The sequence below is a fragment of the Lasioglossum baleicum genome, chromosome 6, assembly GCF_051020765.1.
Source record: "Lasioglossum baleicum chromosome 6, iyLasBale1, whole genome shotgun sequence".
Classification (NCBI taxonomy): domain Eukaryota; kingdom Metazoa; phylum Arthropoda; class Insecta; order Hymenoptera; family Halictidae; genus Lasioglossum; species Lasioglossum baleicum.
In genome coordinates, this window is record NC_134934.1 from 18,772,601 (window position 1) to 18,798,040 (window position 25,440).

A 25,440-nucleotide genomic window follows, 5' to 3' on the forward strand; every position below is an offset into this window, starting at 1 on the left:
TTTAAATACCGCGAAACGCAACAACACGGAATCCTCCTCCCGTGAAGCAGACACGACCCTTTTCAACAATATCTTTCTCGTGTGACAGTTTCCGTCCAGAAATTCGCCGTGCACAAGGAGAATCATTGCGAAGCCCGCGACAGCAATTCTCCCGAGCACAACAACACTTGTACAATGTGGAAAATCTTGCGCTCGTGTCAAGAAACGCAAGCGAGTAATGTTACCGACGACTGTGGGCTCGTGTGGTTAAGCGTACAACCAGCGGATTACATATTACACTGTCCTTAGCTCGAAAAAATGTATTTCGCGTTCGATCGATGTTTACAGCAGTCGATACATACTACTTTTTCCTTTCGGCAAACATCGGGGTAATAAGAGAGTCGGCTTGCAAAATGGTAGTGATCGGGGTGTGTGAACACGGAGAACAGAAAGTTGAATAAGAATTTAGAGAACGTTTTTAACGCGACTTTTGTGTTGTGTTTCCTAGTGAATTTAGAATGTTTAGAATGTTTAGATCAAGCGTGGACTCGGGTACATATTGCCCTGTGGGGTAACGGGTCTAGTTCCGTCCGAGTCGGGAGCCACGAAGCCGCGCCCCCTTGCAACACTGTATACAACGAGAGGACATTTTCGATGATTGCGTCCGTCTTTCATCGTCTGTGTAGCTGGTTTTAATCATAAGAAAAATAATTGTAGTGGTGACATTATGCATAAAATCCGCAGTCTAGTAATTAAGAAATCGTGAGATTCTAAACGTGAGAATGTTTAATTGAAAAAGAATCGCTGCTCTCAGGGGCAATTACAATCGACGCGACAATCATCTCGGGATAAAGAGCGCACGGTGCCCACGCTTAGGAGCTAGACAAGGGCCCAAGATAGAGTTTACACAGTTGGTGTGTTGCAGCGGTAATTCGGTAAGAATGGAAAGCGAGTTTCTCTCCTGGGTGGATTTTACAATTGTCGCGTGGGCGTCGCGTCGGGACGTATCTCGCGCCGCGCCACCCCGTCGACGCAGACGCAAAATGCCGCCGCTCTTGCGCAACAACTGCTGCTACATGTAATATGTATCGCCGTGTACCCGCGAACGTCCATATATTGTTCGCTAAGCGACGTGTTTGCGCACCCAGTTAGTTGTCCGCGAATCAAGACTCAAACATCATAATTTCGTCCGCGACGGCTAAACTCGGAGAACTCGGACACCGCTAACCCTCGGCCGCCTAGACAACAATCTTCGTTTGCTATTTTGCATTTTATGCAAAGGCAATTCATGTATGAAAAAATTGCAGGTCTATGTACATATTAAGTAGATCTCATAAAAAATATTACAAACAGATTGTGACTCTTATAAAAACTTGACGGAACCTATGAACAAATTGCAGGGTTTCCGGAGTAAAAAGTGAGATCTATGGAAAAATTTCAAGGTTTTTAAATTGTATGTATGTCGTAGCGCGCGCGAACCTTTAGACGCGACCCGTGCGCTTCGACGTTTCCTCGTTTCCTCGTTTCCTCGTTTCCTCGTTTCATCGTCGCGTCGTCGCGTGTCGGGCTGTGCTGAGCGATCCGACCGATTCACTCTGCCGAAACGCTGATCTCGATTGTTCGAGCGCTAAACAAAATCTGTCGCCCGGTCCCGGTCCCGTTCTCTGTCCATCGAGGGCCTTCGGCAACTTCCAATTACATAACGACAAATGCTTAACCTATGCCTATCCTAATTGTACGCGCTTAAATCTACGAATCTACGACAAATATATAATATGTAAATGGTAAAACTTGTAAAAAGATTGCAACTGTTACGAAAATTTCATAATTCTGCTCGTGAACGAAAAATGGAGTACCCAATGTGGAGGATTGCGTTAAGCCATTTTGCAGTGGATCGTGCCGGTTTTTGGAAATGGCACCTCAGGACGACGGCCGCTTGTCGTCTCAGGGGTGGCCGGTCGTCGACAAAACCGGTTAATAGCCGGTTAATAGGTCATACACGCGTTAATTAATTTATGAAGTGCTAAAGCGGTCCGCCGCGGCTTGGGGTGCATTAAAATGCACCCTTCAAGGCGGGTGCATCGCGATGAGGAGAACCGGCGCGGCGTGCTTCTGCTTGCACGGTATGTATGTATTGCACGCAGCGCGCGCGGCGACACCTTTTCCCGCGCGACCCACACACGAGACCAGGAAATCCGAAATCCTCCGACGTATAATAACGAGAGCCAGGGGCAGGTCTCCGTTACACGCGTCGAACGACACACCGCACCGTCGCGCGTCGCGTCGTCGACCGCGTCACTCGGCTTTAATGGCTTCATTTAGATTCCATTCCCGGAGCCGTGAGCCCTATCTGCCTTTTTTAAAAGTCCCGCTCGATGCCCATGAATAACCTTTTTGACCATGAATGCTCTTTTTCTCTTCTTTCCATTTACGTACAACGGGGCGATGGGCAACATTTTTCGATCTGCAGCCAATCGGGTCGCCTCGACGCGCGACGCACCGAACAAACACGGATTTTAGATATAAAGCGTCGCTGTTATTTATGTATACATCTTTTATCGCGCTTCCGGTTACTTCCATACATTTATTTACTCGCTCGTGTTTATCTTGCTTCTATGTACCTTGGTAATTTACTGTTGTGGTGTTTCGAGATTGTATCACAGGAAACTCGACTCTGTGTCGTTAAAAGCAAATTCATTTATCGTTACAGATACTTAAACTCTGATATTATAACAAGTACCTCTATGTATGTATGTATGTATGTATGTATGTATGTATGTATCACACTTGGAAATAGCTTTAGGTGTATAATTTAAAATTGCAAAATTATTATAAAACGTAATACGTAATTGTAGATGAATAAATCGAGTCAAAAGTTGGTAGAAAGGGACAGAACGAAATGGGGCCGGCACACCCATCAAATTCAACCAACTAAATCCTGCCTTAAATATCAAATTGAAAGCTTCGGTGAGCAGATTACATACATATACCCAACGCTAGCGTCGAGCGTTAACCGGAATTACAAGTCGCGACGTCAGCCGAAAAGAAACATCAAACCGGCTGACACGATTCGCGTTATACGTAGTCGCTTGTTACGCGATGTATGTACAATGTACATACACCTACACATATGTAGAGTACATCGACGATGATCCGTGTCGCGCGTGTGTGCGCTTTTTCTCTTCTTCTTTTTCCAGTGGATCAACAGCGAATGATAAAAGATAAAACACTGCAGTCACTCGTCAGACCGGTGCTACACAAGCTCGTACATATGTACATACATATTGCGTTGAATCGATGGAAAGATCCTATAAATACTTACCCGGGTCAATGGCAGCCTGGGTATGACAAACAAGCGGCGGCGCGGCGGCGCGGCGGCGGCGACGACGACGACGTCGGTTGACGGAATCGCTATTGGATTTCGTTTCTGTTCCGTCATGATTGGGATAGGTCCGGTTACACCCGCGTGCCGCTGCGCTGCTGTCCCGCCGCGTGCCGCGTCGGCCAGTGATCTATTTTTTCGATAGCGCGAGTGGGTGGCGACTTGCTACCAATTTCTACAACCAGTCCTCAGCGATCCAGATCGCTAGCGATCCTAACAACGTGCTACATATTTCAACGAGGAATGCCCGACTAAACGAATTTTATTTCACAGATAAATGGAAATGTTGCTTGTTACATATCTCTTTGCGCCTGTGTCTTGTGCCGAAATCATACAGTTTTTTTCTTGCATAACGATCACCCAACGTCCACTCATCATCATTAAGGAACTTTTCCTTTCTTTAATTCACCAACTCCTCCATTTCATTCCGTCGTGATAATCACCACGTTGGCAGAAACTTTATTACATACTATATGTATTCGCGTTGAGTTATACAAACGTCAGCCGGTTAATGGGTGAAGGATCGACTATGTATGTATGTATGTACTCCGTTTCTAAAATTACAAATCCGAATTTCGCGGTCAGTTTGATTTTATCCGCGGCTTTTTGCCGGCGAATTTTTTCCGACTGCCGCGCCGGCAGCGTTCGCGAACGTATCCCGCGAATATTTCGCAAGAGTCACTGACATTTCTCCTTCTCCCACATGCGCGGCCAGGAGCGTGTGCAACAGTGACTCATTGCCGAAGACAACGAACCCCGAAAGGAAACGCGAGTGAATGAAACGATGAATGGTGTCTTCTTGTTGTTGTGAATGAATTTACTACTACTACATACCGTCTTTACGCCAAGGCAATGGCCATCTTTCCCCTGCTCCTCTCTATCTCCCTCTCCTTCTGTGTTCCTCTCCCTCCCTCCCTCACTACCCCCCTCTCTCCCTCTCCCTCTCCCTCTCGCTCTCCCTCTTATACGTCCTCTCTCCCCCTTCTGATTTCTTCTTTTTCTCGCCATCGTCGTCGCGCGTCGGTCTACTTCTCATTGTGCTGGCTCGGTTCGCCGTAGTGCTTCAATTAATTTGTCGTCAGCGTGGAATTAACGTTCTCGTCGTCGCTTCCGCCTCCCCATCGACCCCGCTCCATTGCTGATCAAACAATGCCTTGTATCTGCTTTATCACGGCAATAATATTTCGCCCCGGCTCCCCTCTGCCCACCGCCCTCCGCCCTCCGCCCTCCGTCCGATCGCTCTTGGAAAACTGCGAGCGAGACTTTGCAACACGCGTCAGCGCATTGTTTATTGTACCGTAGAACCTCAATTACCACTACGATTTATTTTACAGTTTGCAATGATTGAACTTTTCTTTGTCGTTTGTACGTTTCTTAGACCAAGAGGAAAGTTTGTATTACATAGTCTTCAATGCCCTACACACAAGGTGTCCCGAGTAATAATCCCAAGATCATTCGAAGCCACTTTTTCGTTTAGAAAAATGAGAGAGAGAGAGTTATTAACGAAAAACGCGGATTAGAGCGTGGCAAAACCGGTGAGAAATGTGTAAAACGAACGAAACGGTTGACTCTCGAAACAAGAATGCGAATCCGTTTCCCCGAAAGTTCTATTTGTAGCCGAAGCAGCGTTCTCCCTTGTTTGCCAACACAGCGGAAGCTAGCCGCGTTCGTTTGCCAGCGGTAATGTCACGTCAGGACGCGAGCGTCGCGTCGGTCCGACGTTCTATTGATTTCATAATTCTCGATTATTCCCCGTGTGGAACAACGGTTCTGCGAAAAACATTGTTCCGACAACTTTGTATGTACCAGAAATCGGCACGGGAAGGCGCGACGCGGCGTTCCAGCAACCTGTTACGCTATCGGTCACCGTAGCGCAGTTCGAGGAAACGCGCCCGAGGTCTGCAACCTGTTTAAAACTGTGCCGAGCCGAGCTGCGCTGCATACAATATGCATGTAACTCCGTCTCTCGTACCGTGAGGCCGACTTTGAGAAAGCCCTTTCTCCCTCTTAAAAGCCTCTTGAAAGTGTGGAACTCGCGTCATCCATTACTCGCCAGACAATCGTTTCGTAGGTGCATCGGGTGCAGCGAGAAGCCCGTTCCGTTTTGATAGGATGCAAGCTGGCGAAAATGGACCAGCCACCTTCGGTAGATAGAGAAAATACAGAAAAATTTCAAAATTTTTTTAAGTACTTGTACTAAAAGCTGGAGCAAGTCCGTCTACGGGGCAAGTCCGTTAACTGGTTATTTTTTGGTTATAATATAATACGAACGAAATTTCTCTAGTTTGTATTTATTAATGTAGAGTGCATAAGTTAGTACGAACTATTCTACATAGATTCGCCCAACGATAAAGGTGTTAGGTCCAATGGCAAACAGTCACGTGCGAGATACAAGTACAACTTTGAGGTTACCCTGAACGTGCAATAGTTTACAAGTTATTAATATATTCTGTGTGTTGTTATTTTAAGTAAGTACACAACATATATCGATGTAGGTTTACATTAAATAAACCGTTTTTATTGTATTTTTTTTTTAATTTATCCAGAAAAACACCAAGATGATCTTGCCCCGTAAATATTACTACACGGGGCATGTCCGTATGTACTGCGTATGTATGTATCACGGTGGGGTAAGTCCGTACTGTATAGGTAACTATAAAACTAAACAATATAACTATATTTAATGCAATAAAAATCATTTTGTAGCAGGTTTGATAATCATTCTTTTCTTGCCCCGTAGCACTTGGAACAAGGTACGCAAGCACATTTTTATCTCTCGGAGACTGACCTGCCCCATTTTCGGGCAAGTGCGTCCTAGTTGACACTTGGTAAATACACGATATCCTATCAAAATGATAATTTTCAAGCAAAATTAGAATCCTACATAATTGTACTGATTCATCGGTATAATAAGTGTGGCAAGAGTTTGATATGTACCAAGTCTATGTTCAGTCTTTTCATACCAGACTGTGAAAATGTGTACAGTTTCAAGTCCAACTTTGCTGAAAAACTAGGGCGGACTTACTCCACACCACCTTAATAAATATACAATACGCTTTTTGAACCACCCGCGTTACAATGTGAAAAATATCGTAATTCGCGAAGGTGCATCGGTCGCATTGTCTGCGCCTCGAATACAACTCTGTGCAACCCTGTGCAACACTGTGGATCACGTGGCCGAGCATTCGTCGCCGCTCCGCGCCGCGCCGGGAAGCGTTTATTTCCGGTGTGGTTTCGCAGCATCGAGGCTGGCCGTGGTTTTCGTCGTCGTCGCCGCGTCTCGCTCGACCGAGCATACATATACATATGCAGCACCGGGCGATGCATACACTATGCACCGAGAGAGCGATTCGCCCGCGTGAGCATCGTTTACCGCTGCGCAATTGTTGTTACGTACCGTATTCGGAGCTCCCGGTATGCCGCGCCGCGCCGCGCCGCGCCGCGCCGGTGTGTTGCCCCTATGGTTGTTTCTCGTTCGAGACTCGTCGCGTGACAAGTCGGAGCGCACCGACCGTTTCCTGTTGTCCGTCTTTCTGCATCGCCGGCACGCATGCACTTGTACGCACGATGCACGCGATTACGCCGGCCGATGTTTCGTGCCCGTTCTCGTTCCCGTTCCCCGTTCCCCGTTCCCCGTTCCCCGTTCCTTTCCTCCTTCTTCTTCTTCGGCTTCTTCGTCTTCTTCTCGTTCCGCTTTTAACCCCTGTTTTGTTCTTCGTTTTTCACCGGAGACGCGACGAGAGCCCGGGCGAACCCGTCCTGTAGTCGTGCATTTTTAACCGACGCCATTTTTTATCGATCATGCGGTAATGCAACCGAGCTTGCTGAACTTTACGCTTCGCTTCTTGATTCTTCTCTCTGTGTACCAAACGGCTCCTAGCCCGCGGAAGCGTGAATATTAATTCTTTGCCAATTTTTTTATCCAAATTTTTTAGCCTGCAGAACATGAAATATACATCAGTTTTTCTCCAGAGTTTCCAACCAGGGCTAATGTGCAACACTTGTTTCGGACAAACAGCGAATCGATCGGAAGATATTGTAAATTATTTATTCGCATGGCAAATATATCGCGGCATTGTTTCTCACCGAGTCCACGGAGCGCATCGGTCGATTTGTTTGTTCACCGACGAAAAAGCAATGTTGATTGTATAACGCTTGGGGCATACTCGAATGATTTTGTCGATTGAACACGCAAGGCGGTTGATCCGCGCGGTTGCTACGCGTAGGAAGGAACTCGTTAATACGGCATGTTCGATGAGTCGGTGTTGTCGGTGTTGTCGGTATTCGATTACACGAGAGACGAGGCAGCCTTTTAACGCTTTAAGGGCTGTGCAAATACCTCTGAGCACAGCTGCCTTTTACTGGAAAACAAATTTCCGATAGCGTAAACGGTGGTCCGCGCCGGTGTGCCTCCTTCTTGGCACGAACGCGGGGAATGTCTGGATCTCTGGTCTCGGCTCGTTCGAGCACAATTTTCTGATCAAGTACCCCATTTCACACAGTGAACCTGAGAAGGAATTCCCCTCGAACCTTCCACTTTAATACTCCATTTCATCGAGCTGTAATTAAATATTTTCTCCGTTAATGTTTCAGTTTCGCCAGACGCGCAGCGGTTCTTCATAAAATTTTCATGAGCGCGTGTTCTCGAAAATGCGAACAAGTTCAAACGTCCGTGAAAAAGTTAGACATTTTTTCCCGTGCGTGAATCCACCACAGATATTTAAAACCCGAAGCTTCCCCTTTATGTACAACGAGATCTCGAGTACCTGAGGTACGATTCTTTTTTTAAACTGTTTTACAATACACACAATACACACATACATACATGCACTTCTCATTAACATTTTAATACATCGTTTCGAGGTCTCGTTGCAAAGGGTGAGTTTCATTCTTCAAATCTATGGTGGATCCATTCTCCGGAAAATTTTTAAATTATTTTAGACACAGACGGTTCAACTTGCAATATTTTCAGGAATGAACGTGTCCTCGGTTTTTCACCTACTGTATCATACAAATTTTTTTTAGGAAAAATTGGACGATGCATCGAGGAAATAGAGGATTCAAGTTTCAAAATACGTCCAAATTTTTTTAACAAAATTATTGCTTTTTGAATTTCCGCGTTAACACAGTGTCATCAAGATTTGATTCGAGAGACGAACAGTAATAAAAACAGCTCTCAGCTCGCAAACCAAGCGTCAGTCCGCGTTGCTTACAAAAAAAAAGGGAGTCTGCAAAAAAACGTCCCCTCGCATTCAATTACAATTTTCCATCCGTCTACCACATCACGGTTTTCTCATTTAAAAAAAAAAAAAAAAAAAAACAAAAAACAAAAACAGAAAAAGCGCGACGGAATGAATGCAATATGTAAATGGAATCGTGGTTCATCTTTCGTCAAATCGTCCGCGTCAGAGGATGACAGAGATTGAACACGACGGACGTGAATTTTTGAGTACGAAAGCTGCTCTCTGTGTGACGTGCCCGATTGCTAAAAACGGACCGTGTTTCGTCGAATAAAAGGAGAAGAGCGGTCGCAACAACGGACAGCGGAGAATTTTATTAACCTCGACGAAAATATACAGAACGGTTCTTATTGTAGACCCCGTGTGACGTGTCGTGCGACGACTGACAATCGGAAATCGTCACTGTTCCGACGACTAATGGTCGTTCGTCGACCCCGGAGAGAACGCGTGTCCCCGCGACCGGACGACCGCCGATAAATATTTAACACGCATTGTCCGGATGGTTCGCCGATATTTCGCAACCGCGGACACCTCGAGCGACGCGACGACGTCTTTTGTCTCGACTCGAATCGTTGCTCGTTTTGTAAAAGTTCTGATCACGAACGTCGCTGAAACGTTCGATATATACTGTATGTATGTACTTTCCGCCATAAATATCTCTTCTTGGTCGATTTTTTAATCTTTCCTGGCCCGTAACGTTCGAACAAAAAGTTGCTTTGACTTAATTATGGGGCGACAGGTGTAACGGAGGTACGCGCCAAGTTTGAAGTCGATCGATCATGCAGATCGCCGAGATATCGCCGCCACCAATTTGTCGGACACAGAGCGCGCTACTCGGACTGCAAATTGCTGTGTAGCTTCATCGCGGTGTTCAGACAATATTTTAGAGGTGCAAAATCGTATGTAACTCTCTAATGCTTGGAAACCAGACTCCAGACTCCAGACTCCAGACCATATTGTACCTATGGGAAAATTGCTTTTCCAAGTAATTTCTCTCTATACGTGTGTGTGTTTTAATCAGTTGGTAGTCGAATAGATAATTATGGAAAGATTCTTTAATTCTTCAACTGATTTCTTTACGCATTGTACAATTTTAATTGCTCAAAGAGGAGAGGATTTGTTAAAGTACATACTTGACAGAACGATATCATTTTCTTGCAGAACGGAATGAAAATATGCAGCGATCTTTTCTTACATAAATAATTAAAGTGTCTGTTTTAGTAAGATTGTCTGACATTGTCTGTTGGCAGGGCCGTGAAAGCATTCCAGCAGGTGCTATGGGTGGAGCCAGGATTTCCACGAGCCTGCGAGGTTCACCTACGGCTCGGCTTGATGCTGAAGGTCCACGCTGACTTCGACGCCGCCCTCAAGCACCTGACACTCGCTCTGATCGATGCCACGACACCTGCATCCTTCTCCAAGCTCGAAAGTGAGTCTCGGTTTTGTTCCTTGCATCGCCTACGCGCGCGTCCCGATGAAAAATAACTTGTATCGGCAGCTGTTTACCGTGCGCCGCGCCGCTTTCGTTCAACCTGAAATCATACCCCGGTACATTGTATGTGCATACATATTGCCCTCGAATGGAATTCTTTGTACAGTACAGCTCGCTCGGAAACTGCTGTATTTCCTCGTCTGTAACGGCTAAAAACACTAGCCAATCGCCAAAAAAAGATCGGTACAATTTCAGAGAATATTTAATTTTTGTACTTTCACTGGTAGAATACTTGGATAGAAATGTATAAAGTGGCTGAAATCATATTTCTCTACCGATATCAATTGCAGATCGTATTCAATTTTCTGTCAGCGTGTCCAAGCGAATCTAGTAAATAATCTGTTGTAGCGAAGCGTAAACGTGGAAATAAAAAAAGAGAACGACGGAACGTCGAGGTCTCGCATGGCCACTTTTCATACGTTTAGCGAGCCGCGATGTGAAATCGGTACTTTGTCCGCGTGGAAAGTGCCAATTGCATACCTGCGCGCAACATCCTGACAGCATCGCGGCCATGGATCTTTTGCTCACTTTCCTCCGCGAACTTGACCTGGTTTTCAACAACCGTGATACAGCTGCTGTTACTTCACGAGCAACAACGATAGCATTTATCGCGCATTGTGCTCCGTTTGACGGTTTCGCTAACAATAAGTGTTACAATTACTTACACGCGAATCTAGCATACATATTTTCTTTTCACCGCATCTCCACCCGATGATCCTTTGGAAAACGCTGTCTTTGATTCAACTTTCCCGCGTTTTTCGTGCATTCATTAATCATGGAATTATCGTAGACTACAAATTCATTGAAATTTATACAATTTGAATGCGGTGGCATTTTATTTCTCATTCGCTCTCTGAACGAAGAAATGAAAATTTCATGCAAGTTCAAATAAAACGAAATATGCAAAACTTTTCTGCGTTAGGTGCAGAGGGGATCAATCATTTTAAGGCATATAAAAACTATATGAATTATTCACCGTGAGGAACACAAAGAAGCTGAAACAAGTAAATTCAATTAGCAATGATACACAGTATGTAGCAAAGAACTGAATAAGGGAACCAGCAGCGCGAAGTTGCTTGAAAAAGAAAGTAGAGAGAAGAATTAGCACACTCTTTTACAACTCGCTATTGTTGTCCTCCGCAGGCGCTCGTCTGTGCGATTACTATATGTATATGTACCGTAATGCGTTAAGTAAGAATATGCGATGCGGAGGGAGGGGGAAAGCGGAGCCTTGAAGCGTTAATTAATAAAACGGGAATCTCCGTTACTCTTTCCGGACGGGATTTCATGCCGCTGTATAGCTTTATCCGCGTCACTTCGGATTACCGTGAGACATGAATATGAGTCACGTGGACACTCACGCGGAAGACATCCCACTGTTTAACTACAATCTAAATTTAGCAAGAGGGATAAAAATATGATACCAGGAGCCATCGTGCTTCCAGCACCGTGATTTTTGCGTTATCAACCCTTTAAAGACACCGGTGGTGCTTCCGACTGCTACGTTGTCTGCGATGTTCATCAACTTAAATCCTTATTCATTCATTTCTCTGGCGCACGTTCTCTGGCGTTCAGGAAATTGGAATGTTCATATTTTATGAAACATTATTGCAGTATATGAATTATTGAATTAAAGAACATTACAGTGTAAGATAATAGCCTACTAACTAGACTATTCGCTAGGTTAAAGGTGTGGGCGGTAAATGATACAACGATCGACGGTGAAGCCGTCCGCAAAGGTGCGATTTATTAAGAGAATCTTTCCGTACTTGGCACTCCGAGCGTCACTGGAAGAGTGACCGCTCAGGTAAACTCTAGTCTTAAGGACACCTTGTTGCCAGCGTGTTTTCTACCTGCACCCCCAAATGTCCACTGGCTTTTTACCTGAAGGGTACGCGTAGCGCTGTCGAGCCGCACGCTGCCCGCTCTCGACATTCGCAACTTCGATATTCCTTACAACAGGCTTCCAAATTGTAATATTGAAAATACCATCAAACATGTATGTGTAATTCGTTTGTTTTACCATGTTCTTCCCATCAGTCGGTACAGAGGCGCCAATACCATTCCCACATTTACCATAAACAACGATTAGACAGAAGAGATAGAGAGGCAGCAATACAAAGTACAACTGTTGTTTTGGATATTCCGTGCACAGGGCGCGCGCCCGCGCCCGCGCGCGCGCGCGCGCACACACACACACACACACACACACACGTCTCCAATTCCAACAGAGATAAACTATCGCTGTTTAACTGTTTACATACATACTGTATACAATACAAGTGCGTATTTTTAAATCGAGATCACTTTCGTCGGTGGAGTGTCGATAGAGACAATCTGGAATTATCTCGAAAAGTTATTTTCTTTATTTGATTATTATTGTGCAAAGCGCGTATCGAGATTTGATTGCGCGGCGTGGTTTGTGATTCCCGCGCGTGAATCATCGGACATACGGGGAACGGTGTTTCCACACACCAAGATCGTTTGTGGAATACTTTCCTTGTAGAGGATACCCTCTCGCGTCCTCTTAATCCGGAATAGAAGTTGCGAGAGCGATTGTAGTTTCGAGCGACCGCGACATCCAGGTCAGTCGCACGTTGCGCGTTGGTTAATCACGTGGTCGGAAAACGTTGGGGAACTTGACGGGAAGAAGTGTAACTCGACACTGGTGGAAAATTATAGAAGGTCGGCTAATTACTCCCAACTGTATGGCGAACGCGTCTCTATCTGTACGAACGTGTTTGTTGTCCCCAAGCGGGTCGGTGCATAATCAAGAACATTTCTGAAGGATACGAAGCTCGACAGCATTGGAAAAATCAAGCATTTGCTTGCTATCTCATAGAGTTTTCATAGAGTAGATAAATTTTTGAATACCATACGACTTGTTTTATTCGTAGAAGTTATACACCAATTACTGTAGTTCGCTACGCGATGTAGGTCGCGCTGGTAATGGTCCCATAAAAGAGCACGTGATATTTCACTGCTTTGCCCTGCGCGATTTAATGGAAAAAAGAACGTGTTTTATTCCGGAATTCCGATTTCAATCGAATGCGTCGCGTACTGTTACGACGATGCAGTGGGGAAATCAAATATTTTGCAGTATTTGAGAAATTAGTGAATATTGGTTGGTTCGAGGGTAGCGGCGGCGGGTCAGATATACATTGTATTTTCACATTATTCTATATCCTAGATTATAATTTAACTAGTCAACATTTTCTGTTGCAGTAAAATTTCACATAGCCCACCTCTACGAGGTTCAAGGAAAATATCGCCTAGCCAAGGAGCACTACGAGTCGTTGCTCAAAGAGAAGACACTGCCCTCTCATCTGAAGGCTGACATTTGCCGCCAATTAGGTGAGTCGAATACAAATCAGTTCCCATCCTGACTGTGTGTGTAGCCAGGTGTCCCAAATTCGTCTATACATTTAACCAAGTCACGCGTTATAACGCACAGATGATCCTCAACCGAAAGGAATCTTTTCAAGCAGTAAATAATACACAATTCTACACAAGCTAATTACATCGCGAAAAGGTTACTGTACTCCGCGATTTTCATGAAATTTAAATATCTTATAGATTTCGACATTTTCAACAACTTTCTCCTTTTCCAATATAGAGGGGGGTCGCTTTTAGTTTTCCAGATATTCGCAAAAAAACTATTGCTAATACTCTATTGAGAATTTTCTGTATCGTCGCGGGCTCCGTGGAAACGTAAGGATGCTCCGGCGCGGCGTTTCTTTACTTTTTCTTTGTAAACACGGATATGGATATGAGAGAGAAAACGACGGAACAGAGTGTCACTCTCTATACAGGGTACACGGTGAGCTTTCAATTTTGAAAGACTACTCCTAGATTTTCGTATGCTTGGTTTACAAAGAAAAAATAAAGAAACGCCGCGCCGCGCCGGAGCAGCCTTACGTTTCCACAAAGCGCGCAACGATACAGAAAATTCTCAATAGAGTACATATTACATAGCAATAGTTTTTTTTGCGAATATCTCGAAAACTAAAAGCGACCCCCCTATATTGGAAAGGGAAAAAGTTGTTGAAAATGTCGAAATCTATAAGCTATTTAAATTTCATGAAAATCGCGGAGTACAGTAACCTTATCGCAATAATTGTTGACACTGTCCAACAAATTTCAACTTTTTTTATGATTTCAATATACTGTTGGGTCCTTCCTATAGAGTTTTTTGCGCTGATTCTGAATCTGTCCCTAATTTTTCTCCTATACGCACAGTTTTCGAAAAACATGGCTGTGAAAAGAAAACATATTTTTCAACTTTAAACAAATATTGTGATGTTATTATAAAAGATATTGAATTGTTCTTTACAGCAAAATATTCTGTAGACTTTCCCGAATACAATGATATCCAATATTAATACATTATGATTGTTTAAACATGTTTAAACAATGATTAAAGACGGAGAGACGCCACTTTTGCACCAATTTTTGCGGATATTTTCGAATTTATCTCAAAAAATAAGGGTCCAGCAGAAAATTGAACGATACCACGCGGAAGAGCAGACTTTTATCTTGAGTGTTGGACAGTGTTACCGTTAGCAAAATTTCGAACGTGCAGCGATATCAAGGAATGAAGCTTGAAGTTCTGAGAAGCGCGGAAGGCTACAAGCACATATCGGTTTGTAGTTTTCAGCATTTCGATTATTATTGAAAGCGTTCCAATTACATACAGGCAACTTTCAAATTGTACCACAGTACTTGAATTGCGCACGGTTCATAAAGTTTCGCTTTCAACAATTCCGAGAAGTAGACAACAATTCTCTTTATTTTCAACCTGTCTTCTCAAAGTTGGAAGAAATTCGGATGTGTACAACTAAAACAGAAAATTCTCAAGATATTTCTAATAAAAACAATTTTTTCTCTACGATGAAACAGAACAATGAACCCTTACGAAGGGAGGGAGGCTGTGAACTCAAAAAAGAACGGGACCCTATGATTTGTATGTAAAATAATCGAAACGGAAGCGTATCGAAAGGTTTGCGTTTCGGAACAATTTTTCCCCAATCGGATGAAGATCGCGCGTTTGCGTTTCTATTTCCGCGGGGGTGGCGGGGGGGGGTGTGGATCGGCTGATTCACATAAAATAAAGAGAGCGAGAGTGCTGGCCCCGATGGTCGGGCGTTATTAAAAATTCCTCGGGCTGCTGTGATTGCAAGGCGTCCACGGCGTTCGACCGTAATTGAACCGTAATCGCGGGCTTAATTAGGAGCGGGGCTTTTATTTTTCGAGGATAATTTCTCCGTGCCGCGACCGAGAGAGAGAGAGAGAGAGAGAGAGAGGGGGGGGAGTGGAAGAGGGAGAGAGTTAATTAAACTCACCCTCGCGAATTGTTTTTGTCTACCCAACTCGCGCGTTTTCGCGTTCACCGAACTTTTCGGCTCCTCGGAATTCGGGCTTAAGGTTCGACCCCCGAATGTACCACCAAGTAGCAGACACGTGTATTGATTTATTCCGGGTCGGGGTAACTCGGGGGGATGAGATTCGAGGTGGTGGAGGTGGAAACGGGAGAATGTGCCCGGATCCAACGAGAGAAGAAAGGGGTAGCTACGAGAGACGAGGAGAGAGAGAGAGAGAGAGAGAGAGAGAGAGATTCGATGAGGAGACAAGATCATGGGAAACTATCTCTTGCCCCTTATTTCCTCCCCTTTCTTTTCCGCTATTTTCTTCAACCTCCTTTAACCCCCTCCTCTTTCATAAAAGTTTTCAATCGAAATTTTCACCTCTCGATCACTTCTTCGCGATCGACTCTTCTTTACGTTTCAATTTACAATTTATTCAGCTTCAACCCCTTAATGTTGTTTTACCACCCCTCTTGTTAAACGCCTTCTATCGACCTCTTGTAATTTTAATTTCATTCCCCGTTTGCCTTTGCGATTTATTTACGCTGGTTCTACGCTGTTTCGGTTTTCGGTTTTCTGTTTCTGTTTGAGTATTTGTGTTCAGAATTTTGCATCGATGAAATCATTTTTGTATTTACGTCGTGAGCTTGTGTAGATATCTTTTTTACGACAGTTATACTGCAACTTTTTCGTTGGTTTTTTTCTGTAAATTGAGTTTCACCCCATTTACATCTTGAATTATTGCCGTGTTTATTTTATATTGCCCCCTATCTTTACCTCTCTACTTCGAATTTAAAGCTCTTTCTATGGATTTGTTTGTTTTATATTACCTACTGTGCGCTTGAAATAAACTTCATCTTTCTTCTGCTTGACCCCCATCTCTTTACAATATAAACATATTTTCCTTCTCCTTTATTACGTTTTCTTTACCGATTGATCGTTCACACAGCAGTTGTTTGTAGTATATTTAGAGATCTATTTTCGTTATTGTAACAAAAGAGTTTTCTTCGCAAACCATAGACATATAGAGATAGACTGCGCCGTCTTATGGGCGAGTTGAAGCCCACAATGGCGGCGCGCGGTACAAAGAGTGAGAGAGAGAGCATTAGCCGGGGTCCATAGCGCTCTCTTTCTATATGATGTGTCGACACATCATATAGAAAGAGAGCGCTATGGACCCCGGCTAATGCTCTCTCTCTCTCGCACGCCGCCATTGTGGGCTTCAGCGCTTCGTTCAGGCCGCGCAGTCTATCTCTATATGTCTATGTCGCAAACGTGTTCAGAGTTTCCTTTCATCCCTTTTTATTATTAGTTTCCCTTTTTGTCTCTGATAAATTAGAGGCGTTCACAACCATCGATTTAATATTATTTAATTTTCTTACTTCGACCGAGTACATAACTCGAATAGTTTTTCAATGTTTCACGGGATATCGTTTATGACTGGTCCCCATTCTCTCGTATTCTCATATTCTCTCTCGACCGACGACGTTCCACGTACTTTCGCGACTCTGTTATTCAGTTTACATTTCATTTTCACTTTTCCCCGATTGCAAATTTCTTTTTTGTTTGCTTTTATTGACTTTTCCTTTCTGCGCTCGGCGTAGTCACATTCGTTGCTCGTGTTTAGTAGGCCAGTAAGACGTTAAAAGGGACCCTTTGGTGTCTGATATTTATTTCCATCATATTTTAGGACTTGATAAATTAATCAATGAAACATTCTTGTAACCTCGCTAATTGTGAAAAACTTGGTAACCAGTCCGCGTTTTAACTGTATCTGTAACAATTTGCAAAGTGCAACTCCGATTTCGAGCCCAGCAAGATACATACATACCGCGGATCGAAACCTTCGGCAGGTGCAATTGTTCTATGAATCGGGGAAGATGGCGCGAGGGGCGGTGGCGAAGGATCTTCGGTCGCTTTAGCAGCCAAGGCGACGAGGGTAGCTCCCAGCAAAATGTGTGTTGCGAGCCTACTCGACGCCCGTTTAACGAGGGGCAGCGCGCTACGTGACACGGCAGGTAGAGTCGAAAGATTATACAGGTCAAGCGGCGCGTCGCGTCGCGTCGTCGCTGACCCACTTGCATCTCACACGAAAACCCTTGACGATGGGGTACAGTCGCGTATGAAAACTGCAGAAAAGAAAGCTGAATAGCTCGGTCCTACCCGGAGGAACGCGACGCGTCGGATGTCCTTGGTGTCGCCTCGTTACACCCCGAGAAATATTACTCTATCCCAAAAATGCCTCTCCGGCCCGGCAGTTTCAAAAATATTATGTACCTACCTTCCCCACCCGAAGGATCATCTTCAGCCATTGCAATGAAATGAATTTTCGTGGAGTATTCTTCGAAGATCTAGCGATCTAGCCTCTAGCCCAGTAACAAGCAGACTGATATTTTCTTGGCTATTGCAAAATTCGACAATGTGTATTCTTGGAAATGATCGAAGAGTGCAACAATTTACTATGATACAAATGATCCGCATCAATTCTGGAAAGCTGAAATTGTAATGTAAAAATGTACGCAGAATCTTAACGAATACATTGTCATTTTCGCAAAGTGACGGCGCTTTTAATGCTTCTTTGGTAGAGATGTACAGTTATACGTAGTATACGATCGAAGGACGGTCTCGCAATAAAGGTGATTCGCAATTAATCATTTCCGGGTCCGATGGTGCCAGCCAGCAGCAGCAGCATCGTGCGACAGCGTGTCCCGAAACGGTACGGGACTCTTTACAACCTGTTTACGGCTTCTCGCGTGTCGATGCCTGGGGACGCGGACACCGCGGGGACCGGTCTTTCTCGACAGTTGTCCCTTTCTGTCGTTTTTTACTCGGTCACCTTTCGCGTACCTGAAGCGAGAGAGCTAAGCGTTGACACTGTGTGTGTGTGTGTGTGTGTGTGTGCGTGTGTGTGGACCGTAGCATTGCACTCTGAATGGCTATACGTAGAGATGGTCGTCCTTCTGCGCTGATCCGGGGTGGATGGTCAGCCACTGGCTAAAACGGACCTCAGTTTCCGTGAACGCGTGCGATTTTATTGTTACTCTCTGCGATTATTCGCCCGGTGTAATTACGTTGTAAACTGTGTAAATAGTAGTCACGGTTGGCCCTGGAGCGCATTGTGCTTCAACGTTTTACGACTGGTTTACCTACCGTGGGTTTCTCGTTTTTCGTTTCTCGTTTTCCGTTTTTCGTGGGAACGCACGGATCCAACAGCAGAGAGAAGTTCCGATTTTGTAACGGGACCGTTGACCGTCGACTGTCGACTGTCGACTGTCCGTTTCACCATGAAATTAGGGAATTACCAGTGACCCTCGGATCACTCGATTCTAATTGGCTGCACGGTCCAATCTGGCAGAAACGCTTAATCGGGTAACCTAACCAGGAAAGAGATGGCAAGGATGGAACTATATGGAACTGTTTAAGCTTATTCATTAGTCGAAACAGTAAACAGCTACCTTGTTGTTTTGTTGCTATTTTGTTTCTTGAAAATGGTAACCTGAAAGTGGGCGCCCACAGTCCGATCAGAAAATTCGGAAAAAGTTTAATTACCGCGTGCGCAGTATTGGAAAATTCGTTCGTTTTGGCGAACCAGCTGCGCAGGGCAGTGCCAGAAATGTAATTGTAGTCCTGGAATATCTGCGAGCCAGTGTGGACATTGCACCGTCATAAAATTCATAACCCTTCCTCTCGTTCTTTCAAAGAAACTATCTCGCGGCGGCGGTCCTAACTGCATTTCGGTAAAACGTTCGCGGACCTCTTGGTTGTAAATATCCGAACTGTGCGCTTCCATAACAGCGAATTCTCGTGTGACTTATGTACATATATTATCGGTCAGGTCGACAGAAAGTTGCGTAAATCCAGTGAATTCCGACTTCCGATTAGTTTTGCGTATCGCTTGTTCACCGAATTGAATGTTATGTTCAATGTTCTATAAACTATAAAGCAAAAAATTCAGGGTTCCATTAAAAAGGAAAGAAATATAAACATTTTGTACGTGAATGTACTCGTTTGACTCTTTAGGATAATACGGGTTTTTCAACTTAATTTTCAGCTAAAAATACCGATTTTAAGAGTTGTATAGTGCCCATTTAAATGCCGCATTATTTAAAATTTAAATGAAGCATTATAAATGCTTCGGATCGCTCCGGTATCCATTTACTATCAAATTTGTACTCGGGGGCCGTCTGTAAAAATACGCGCGCGTTTACAAAGTACCCGAATGAAACGTGCATTCGAGGCGGTGTTTCTCCTGCAGAAAATTTTTAAGCATCCGCTCAACATGGTCCCGTAAAAGGTCTAAATGGCGCGGGATCGAAACTCGCCGCGCACGGAGGCATGCGTTCAAATTATCCAAGAATATCAATTTGAGTTGGAGGTTTCGCATAATTTCCGGACGAGCCACATGCCGGCGCGGCGTAATGAAATTTTATCGAGGATGAAATATCCTCATCATCCATTTTGAGTCCTTTTGCCTCTCGATGCTGGAATTTCGCGCTCCTTTTCTCTGGATAGGTGCCTTGACCCGACGGAATCGATCGAGACGGGCCGGGCCGATTTGTGGTCGCTATCAACAAGTATCACATATAACCGGGAACTGAAAGCGTACCGAAACTCACCGAAACGCGAACGAAAACCAGGTCGTGGAAATCTTTAAACGGAAACAGGGTTGATAACCAATTTCAAGTATGGAGTTTGAGCTATGAGCAGAAAAATATTAAATCGCAGAACCACACAGAGAACTAACAATCTAGGGAAACATGTAGAATTTCTTTCCCCATCCTCAGTGTTTAATTTTAACCAATATAAAAATTTGAAAATTTGCATAAAGGTATAGAAAACGCAATGAGATTTTTCGTTTTTATTACAAGGGGTATCGTGGAAACAAAAATGCGCATAAAAATATAAAAATGTAAAAACGAATGATTATCTTGGCAAAATTGTCGGCTCTTTTTGCGACTGGATAAAATCCGTGAGCGAAAGAGACGCGTTTCCGTTTAAGTCTCGCGTTCGCAAACTAGCTAACAAAAACGGCTAAATACAATTTACACGAACATCCGCGGACCCGGTAACGAGTGACAATTGGAGCACCGAGTGAGGACAGTTGAACGCCGCGCCGCGCCGCGCCGGCGGCAGGGTGTTTACGATCCGACTTAATTCCATTTAGAATCGCCGTGCATTTAGCATCGCGGTCTACGATTGTGTAGTAACTTGTTGCAAAACTCGCGTTGTTCCCACGGCACACGTGTTTAATTTAGAGAGTGCGACGCGGCGCGGCGTTGCGTAGCCACAAAAATTACATACCGCGTTTCGAATTGTCGAGCACTAACTGGCCCGCCCGTGTTTAATGTTAGCCCGTCGTCGTATCGCGAAACAGTCGAATAAAAAAGATTACAAGCGGGGTGCGGATTAAAAATCATCCGACAAGAAAACTGGTTTCATCGCCTGGCTCGCTGGAGTCGCACTCCATCGAATATGCGCATTAGGATAACGCTGGGGGACTGTGTGTTTATCAAAAAAATTTCAACAAGGAAGTCTCTGAAAAATTTTACATCTCCTCCCATTCATTATTCGCATATGCGGAGAATAATGGGTGTTCCAAAAGAGGTGTGAAACTTGTACCAGATGTTAGGTTAATTAGAAACGTTCATATTGGAATTATTGTCTCTATATGTAGAATCGGTACGATTGTTGTCGTAGATCTCGGACATCGTTAATGGTAGATATCATTTTTCTTCGTACTCCAATGTTAGAATACAATAACAAAGAAATCAGAACTAACTTCCTGCTGACAGTTCTGCCAACGCGTCCTGTCCTCGTATTTTCAAACCTCTGCGAGAGGAGCAGGTCTGTTCACAGAAGATAATAATGAATGAATGAAAGCACTGGAAAATAAAGGTGTACCGTTACAGGTTAGCAGCTGCCTTTAAGAACAGCACACAGTACACGCTACACACCGACGACACTTCCTCGGAACCAATCCGTAGGCCAGAGACCGACAGCCATTTAGTAGAACAAGCTAGATTTAAACGTCGGCTTCGACAGTCTTGATACACATACAATGTATGTACATACGAACCCCGATCGTCTCCTCCCACCCGGAAATCGTTTTTCCGTTTATTGGAAAAAGGTATTTCACTTATCCTCGAGACAAAAGAATCGCTTCTCGACCAAATTTCATATATTTCTACTTAATTCGGATTCTTTTATACGAGCAGCAGCAGCAGCTAAAATCGAATTTACCCAATTTCCGTATTTTAACGATATACATAAATTGAACGAAGCTGTAAACCTACAGATGTTAACCTCGTTTGATAAATTTAATCGTTTCGAATATATGTATAACAATTTAGAAGAGAAATTCAAAGTACTTTGCGTTTGAACAAAACAATAACGTGTTCTGTACATCTTTTATAACCCAGAAAATATTTTTCATTTGAAAAATGTAGACGTTTGCCGAACGGAGGAGAGCGAGCGAGCGAGCATTGTCCGAATTCTATTTTCCGATTGTCGAAGAGGCTCGGGGCCAGGCTTCTACGCCTATGTTTATAGAGGGTTGTAATTCGAGACTCGTCTCGAAGGGAGAGTGGGTAAAAATGGCTACCCTAGGTTATACCTGCGAAAATCTATTCAGTTCGGTACTCGTCTAGAGTTCAGGCAACACGTCCTCGATTCGCAGCGATCCATTGGAACGTTGATCATCCCTCCGGAAACCACTGCACGCTGGCTCGCTCGGTCTTTTAAGTTTGAACAGTGGCCATCCCCGTGAGTTCCTCGAATCGCTCACTCGCGCGAATCCTTCTCAATTCTTGTAACTGTATTGCGATTGCGAGCCTTGTGCATTCGGTTTGTACGTTGGGTAGATCTTCGCGTGACCTTCGGCCGCATGAAAGCACTTCCGGAAGTCTGCAGGAGCCTTCGATAATACCTGTAGATAGCGAGGCACACAGAGTCCGGTGCGGTGCGGTGCGGTGCGGTGCGGTGCGGTGCGGTACGGTGTGGTGTGGTGCGTGCGGGTAACAGTTTTGCAAAATATTCTTTTGCAGCTTGAATGATCGTGACAGGATTAAACAGGATTAAACAGGATTTCTATCGTTGCTTCGTATTACTACATATTTATTTTAGCGTGGATTCGATCGGTACTTGCTCGAGGTGTGTTTTCTTACGAACGTGGTCGGTGTGATTGGTCGGTTTGATTGAGCTTCTGTTAACTGGTGATCCGTTAAGCTGCCGACCGTATGGAGAGAATATTTTTAGCATTCTTTCGATATGTTCAGTGTGATCTCTATATTCTGTATTAGGATTTGTGTGCTTAGTGGACATATTCTGTCTTTGTTAAAAATTTGGCTGAATCACGGAGAAAAGTATAGTTGAGAACGAAGAAATTTTTTCGAGAAATACAACGAATAATAACGAATTAGACAGGGTAGAAATAGTCGATGCAGGATCAATCAGAAATGCATCGGTATAGCAACGTTAATAGTGATTTTCTGGTTTCCAGGATGGATGTACCACGTGGTTGACTGCACCGTGCTGGGCATAACGAGACAGCAAAAGCAGGCGATTGCTATTCACTGCCTTCAAAAGTCTATCGAGGCGGAACCGAAGAGTGGCCAGAGCCTTTACCTGCTCGGACGTTGTCTTGCCGCTTCTGGGAAAGTTCACGATGCATTTATCGCTTACAGGTAACGCGCGTCGTGTTCTTGAAATTGACATATCGTACTTTTCTACCTTGACGAAACTCGACCCGAGTCAAAAGTAGAAACTGAAAAATATATGTATGTACATAATATTGTATGTAATCCCTTTCTATTCGATGCAATTTCTCTTAAATTACATTCGCTCATCGCCCGGAATACATACTCGGACCGTTGAAATATTTTTCTAAAATTGGATGGCCCAAATCAGTCTTCTTTGATCAACGTGGAACTTGCATTATTCAATTGATTCGATATATCACTGATTAAGCTTGATTGATTCGCAATCGGTGTTGGATAGTTTATGCTTCGGTATTTGTACGATTTTGATGATTATAAAATGATGACAGTGCGCAGTGAAAATACGGTAAACACGGAAACTGTTCCGAAAGAAGGTAGCCGAGCAGAACGAGCAACGTGCACAGCTCATTGTGTCAGTCAAGTTTCATTTAATCGAGTGAAACCCGCCGAGTTCTCCCCGGGCCGCGCGGCCGTCTAGACAAAAACGAACGAGAAGACTTTTCGGCCGGAGAGCCTGATACGTAAATGATCGATTATTGCAAAACATGTGTCGTCTATTGTTGCAGAAACTCTGTCGAAAAGTCCGAAGGGAACGCTGACACGTGGTGCAGCATAGGCGTTCTGTACCAGCAGCAGAACCAGCCTATGGACGCTCTACAAGCCTATATATGCGCGGTACAGTTGGATAAATCTCACTCGGCTGCGTGGACTAATCTGGGCATTTTGTACGAAAGCGTTAGCCAGCCTAAAGACGCGCTGGCTTGTTACGTCAACGCATCCAGGTAAAATAACCGGCGCGCCGCGCGAGCACCCGCGTTCTATTGTGCACCCAATGCAACCAGATACATATTACAATATTACTGTATGTATTTAACGGGGAACGTTGGCTCTTGTAAGGAATTTCTTTCTCTTTCAATCCAAGTTCCCTTTGTCAGCCACATGTTGTTGCCACACAGAGATCCCCTACGATCCAACAAAATTCATGTTTCAGTTACAACCGAAAGTTCAAAGTGGGTCTCGAGGTTTGGCGCACTGCTCGCCATATTTTCTTATTCCACTTTAAAGAAATGATCGAAAGTGTCGCGATTCAGACTTTGTACAAATGCGTAATTTATAGTGCATATATGTATACCGTGTACATATACATATGTATGTACATGTATGTAGAAGCATTGTTGAAATTATAGGGGATCATTGGGGTGTAATATTCCTGGTTAGACTGTGATTTATGGTTCCCAATTGTTCATATACATAGAGTATATGTATGGTCCCCCCATATGGTCTCTGACGCGGCATACCGATGTACGGATTGTTCGGTTTGACAATATATAAACGTCGCGCTCGTCCCTCCCAGTTTTACTTTTCCAAGTGTATAGTTATGATTAAAGTACTTGGGTTCGATCCTTTGCGGTTCAAGTATTGTTCTCAGGTTCATTGAAATTGAGATTGTGCTCGAGTAGAAATCTTGTAATATATGTATATCTCGAAACTACCTAATATAATCAAGTAACCTAATGTAGCTGTGCTTAATCTAGGTAGGGGTGGGGTCTCTACCTAGTGTATAGATCTACCGAGTGGACTTGAGGAATGCACACTCACACTCTTATGACACCGAAACTGTTTAATTCTTGATCGCGAGGTCCTTCTTACCTTGTAACACTGTGCGCAAACTTTTTGCAGTAGTCTTGTTTATCAGTCGCAACTGTTTGAATGGCTACTAACGTAATTAAAACTGGCAGAGTGGGTGGCAGTGCGAAAGAACCCTTGCCATTCGCTAACTTGACTCTCCTTAACTCCTCTCATGAACCTCAAGTTCTCTCGGTGAAACTATATGTACAATGTACACCCATCATTATGCTTACTTACACACTGTTTCTACTTGAATATTTCAGTGCTCAGATTCTATTTCTTGTTAGTTTCTTTTTAATGCACAGGCTCTTCACGTTCTGATGATGACTAACTTCAGGGGATAACTTTTGGTGTATCTCTCTCTGTTAATTCTATATGTATCTCGTTTGTTTCTTTTCTTTCTTCGTTTTTTTTTCGGTTCTCGCGGAAGACTCGGAATTCTCATTCTCAAAGTTAATAAACGAAGCAAACATCCGAGATCTTTTACATATGTACATTGTGTATATGGGGTAAAGTTCTGGATCACCTTGAAATTTTCTTTAGAAAAAGAATGCAATGTTTTTGTTTTCACGTTCATCACGTTCGTAAGCTTACCTCATCGCGAAAACATTTGAGCATATTATGTAAGCGCGCAACTTCA

The 25,440-nt window shown here is 44.0% G+C and overlaps 1 protein-coding gene across 3 annotated transcripts in view; it reads left to right on the forward strand.

The window, feature by feature from the left end:
* The window catches only part of Utx (Utx histone demethylase), a 111,466-nt gene that overhangs the window by 70,681 nt on the left and 15,345 nt on the right, over positions 1-25,440 (forward strand). For 2 of the 3 annotated variants that reach the window (XM_076425844.1, XM_076425847.1), the window contains 4 exons: positions 9,852-10,030; positions 13,319-13,447; positions 22,937-23,138; positions 23,738-23,953. In XM_076425844.1, the coding sequence (XP_076281959.1) occupies positions 9,852-10,030; positions 13,319-13,447; positions 22,937-23,138; positions 23,738-23,953 (726 nt within the window). The remainder of the gene's footprint in view (positions 1-9,851; positions 10,031-13,318; positions 13,448-22,936; positions 23,139-23,737; positions 23,954-25,440) is intronic. The other variant, XM_076425846.1, reaches the window with a different exon arrangement.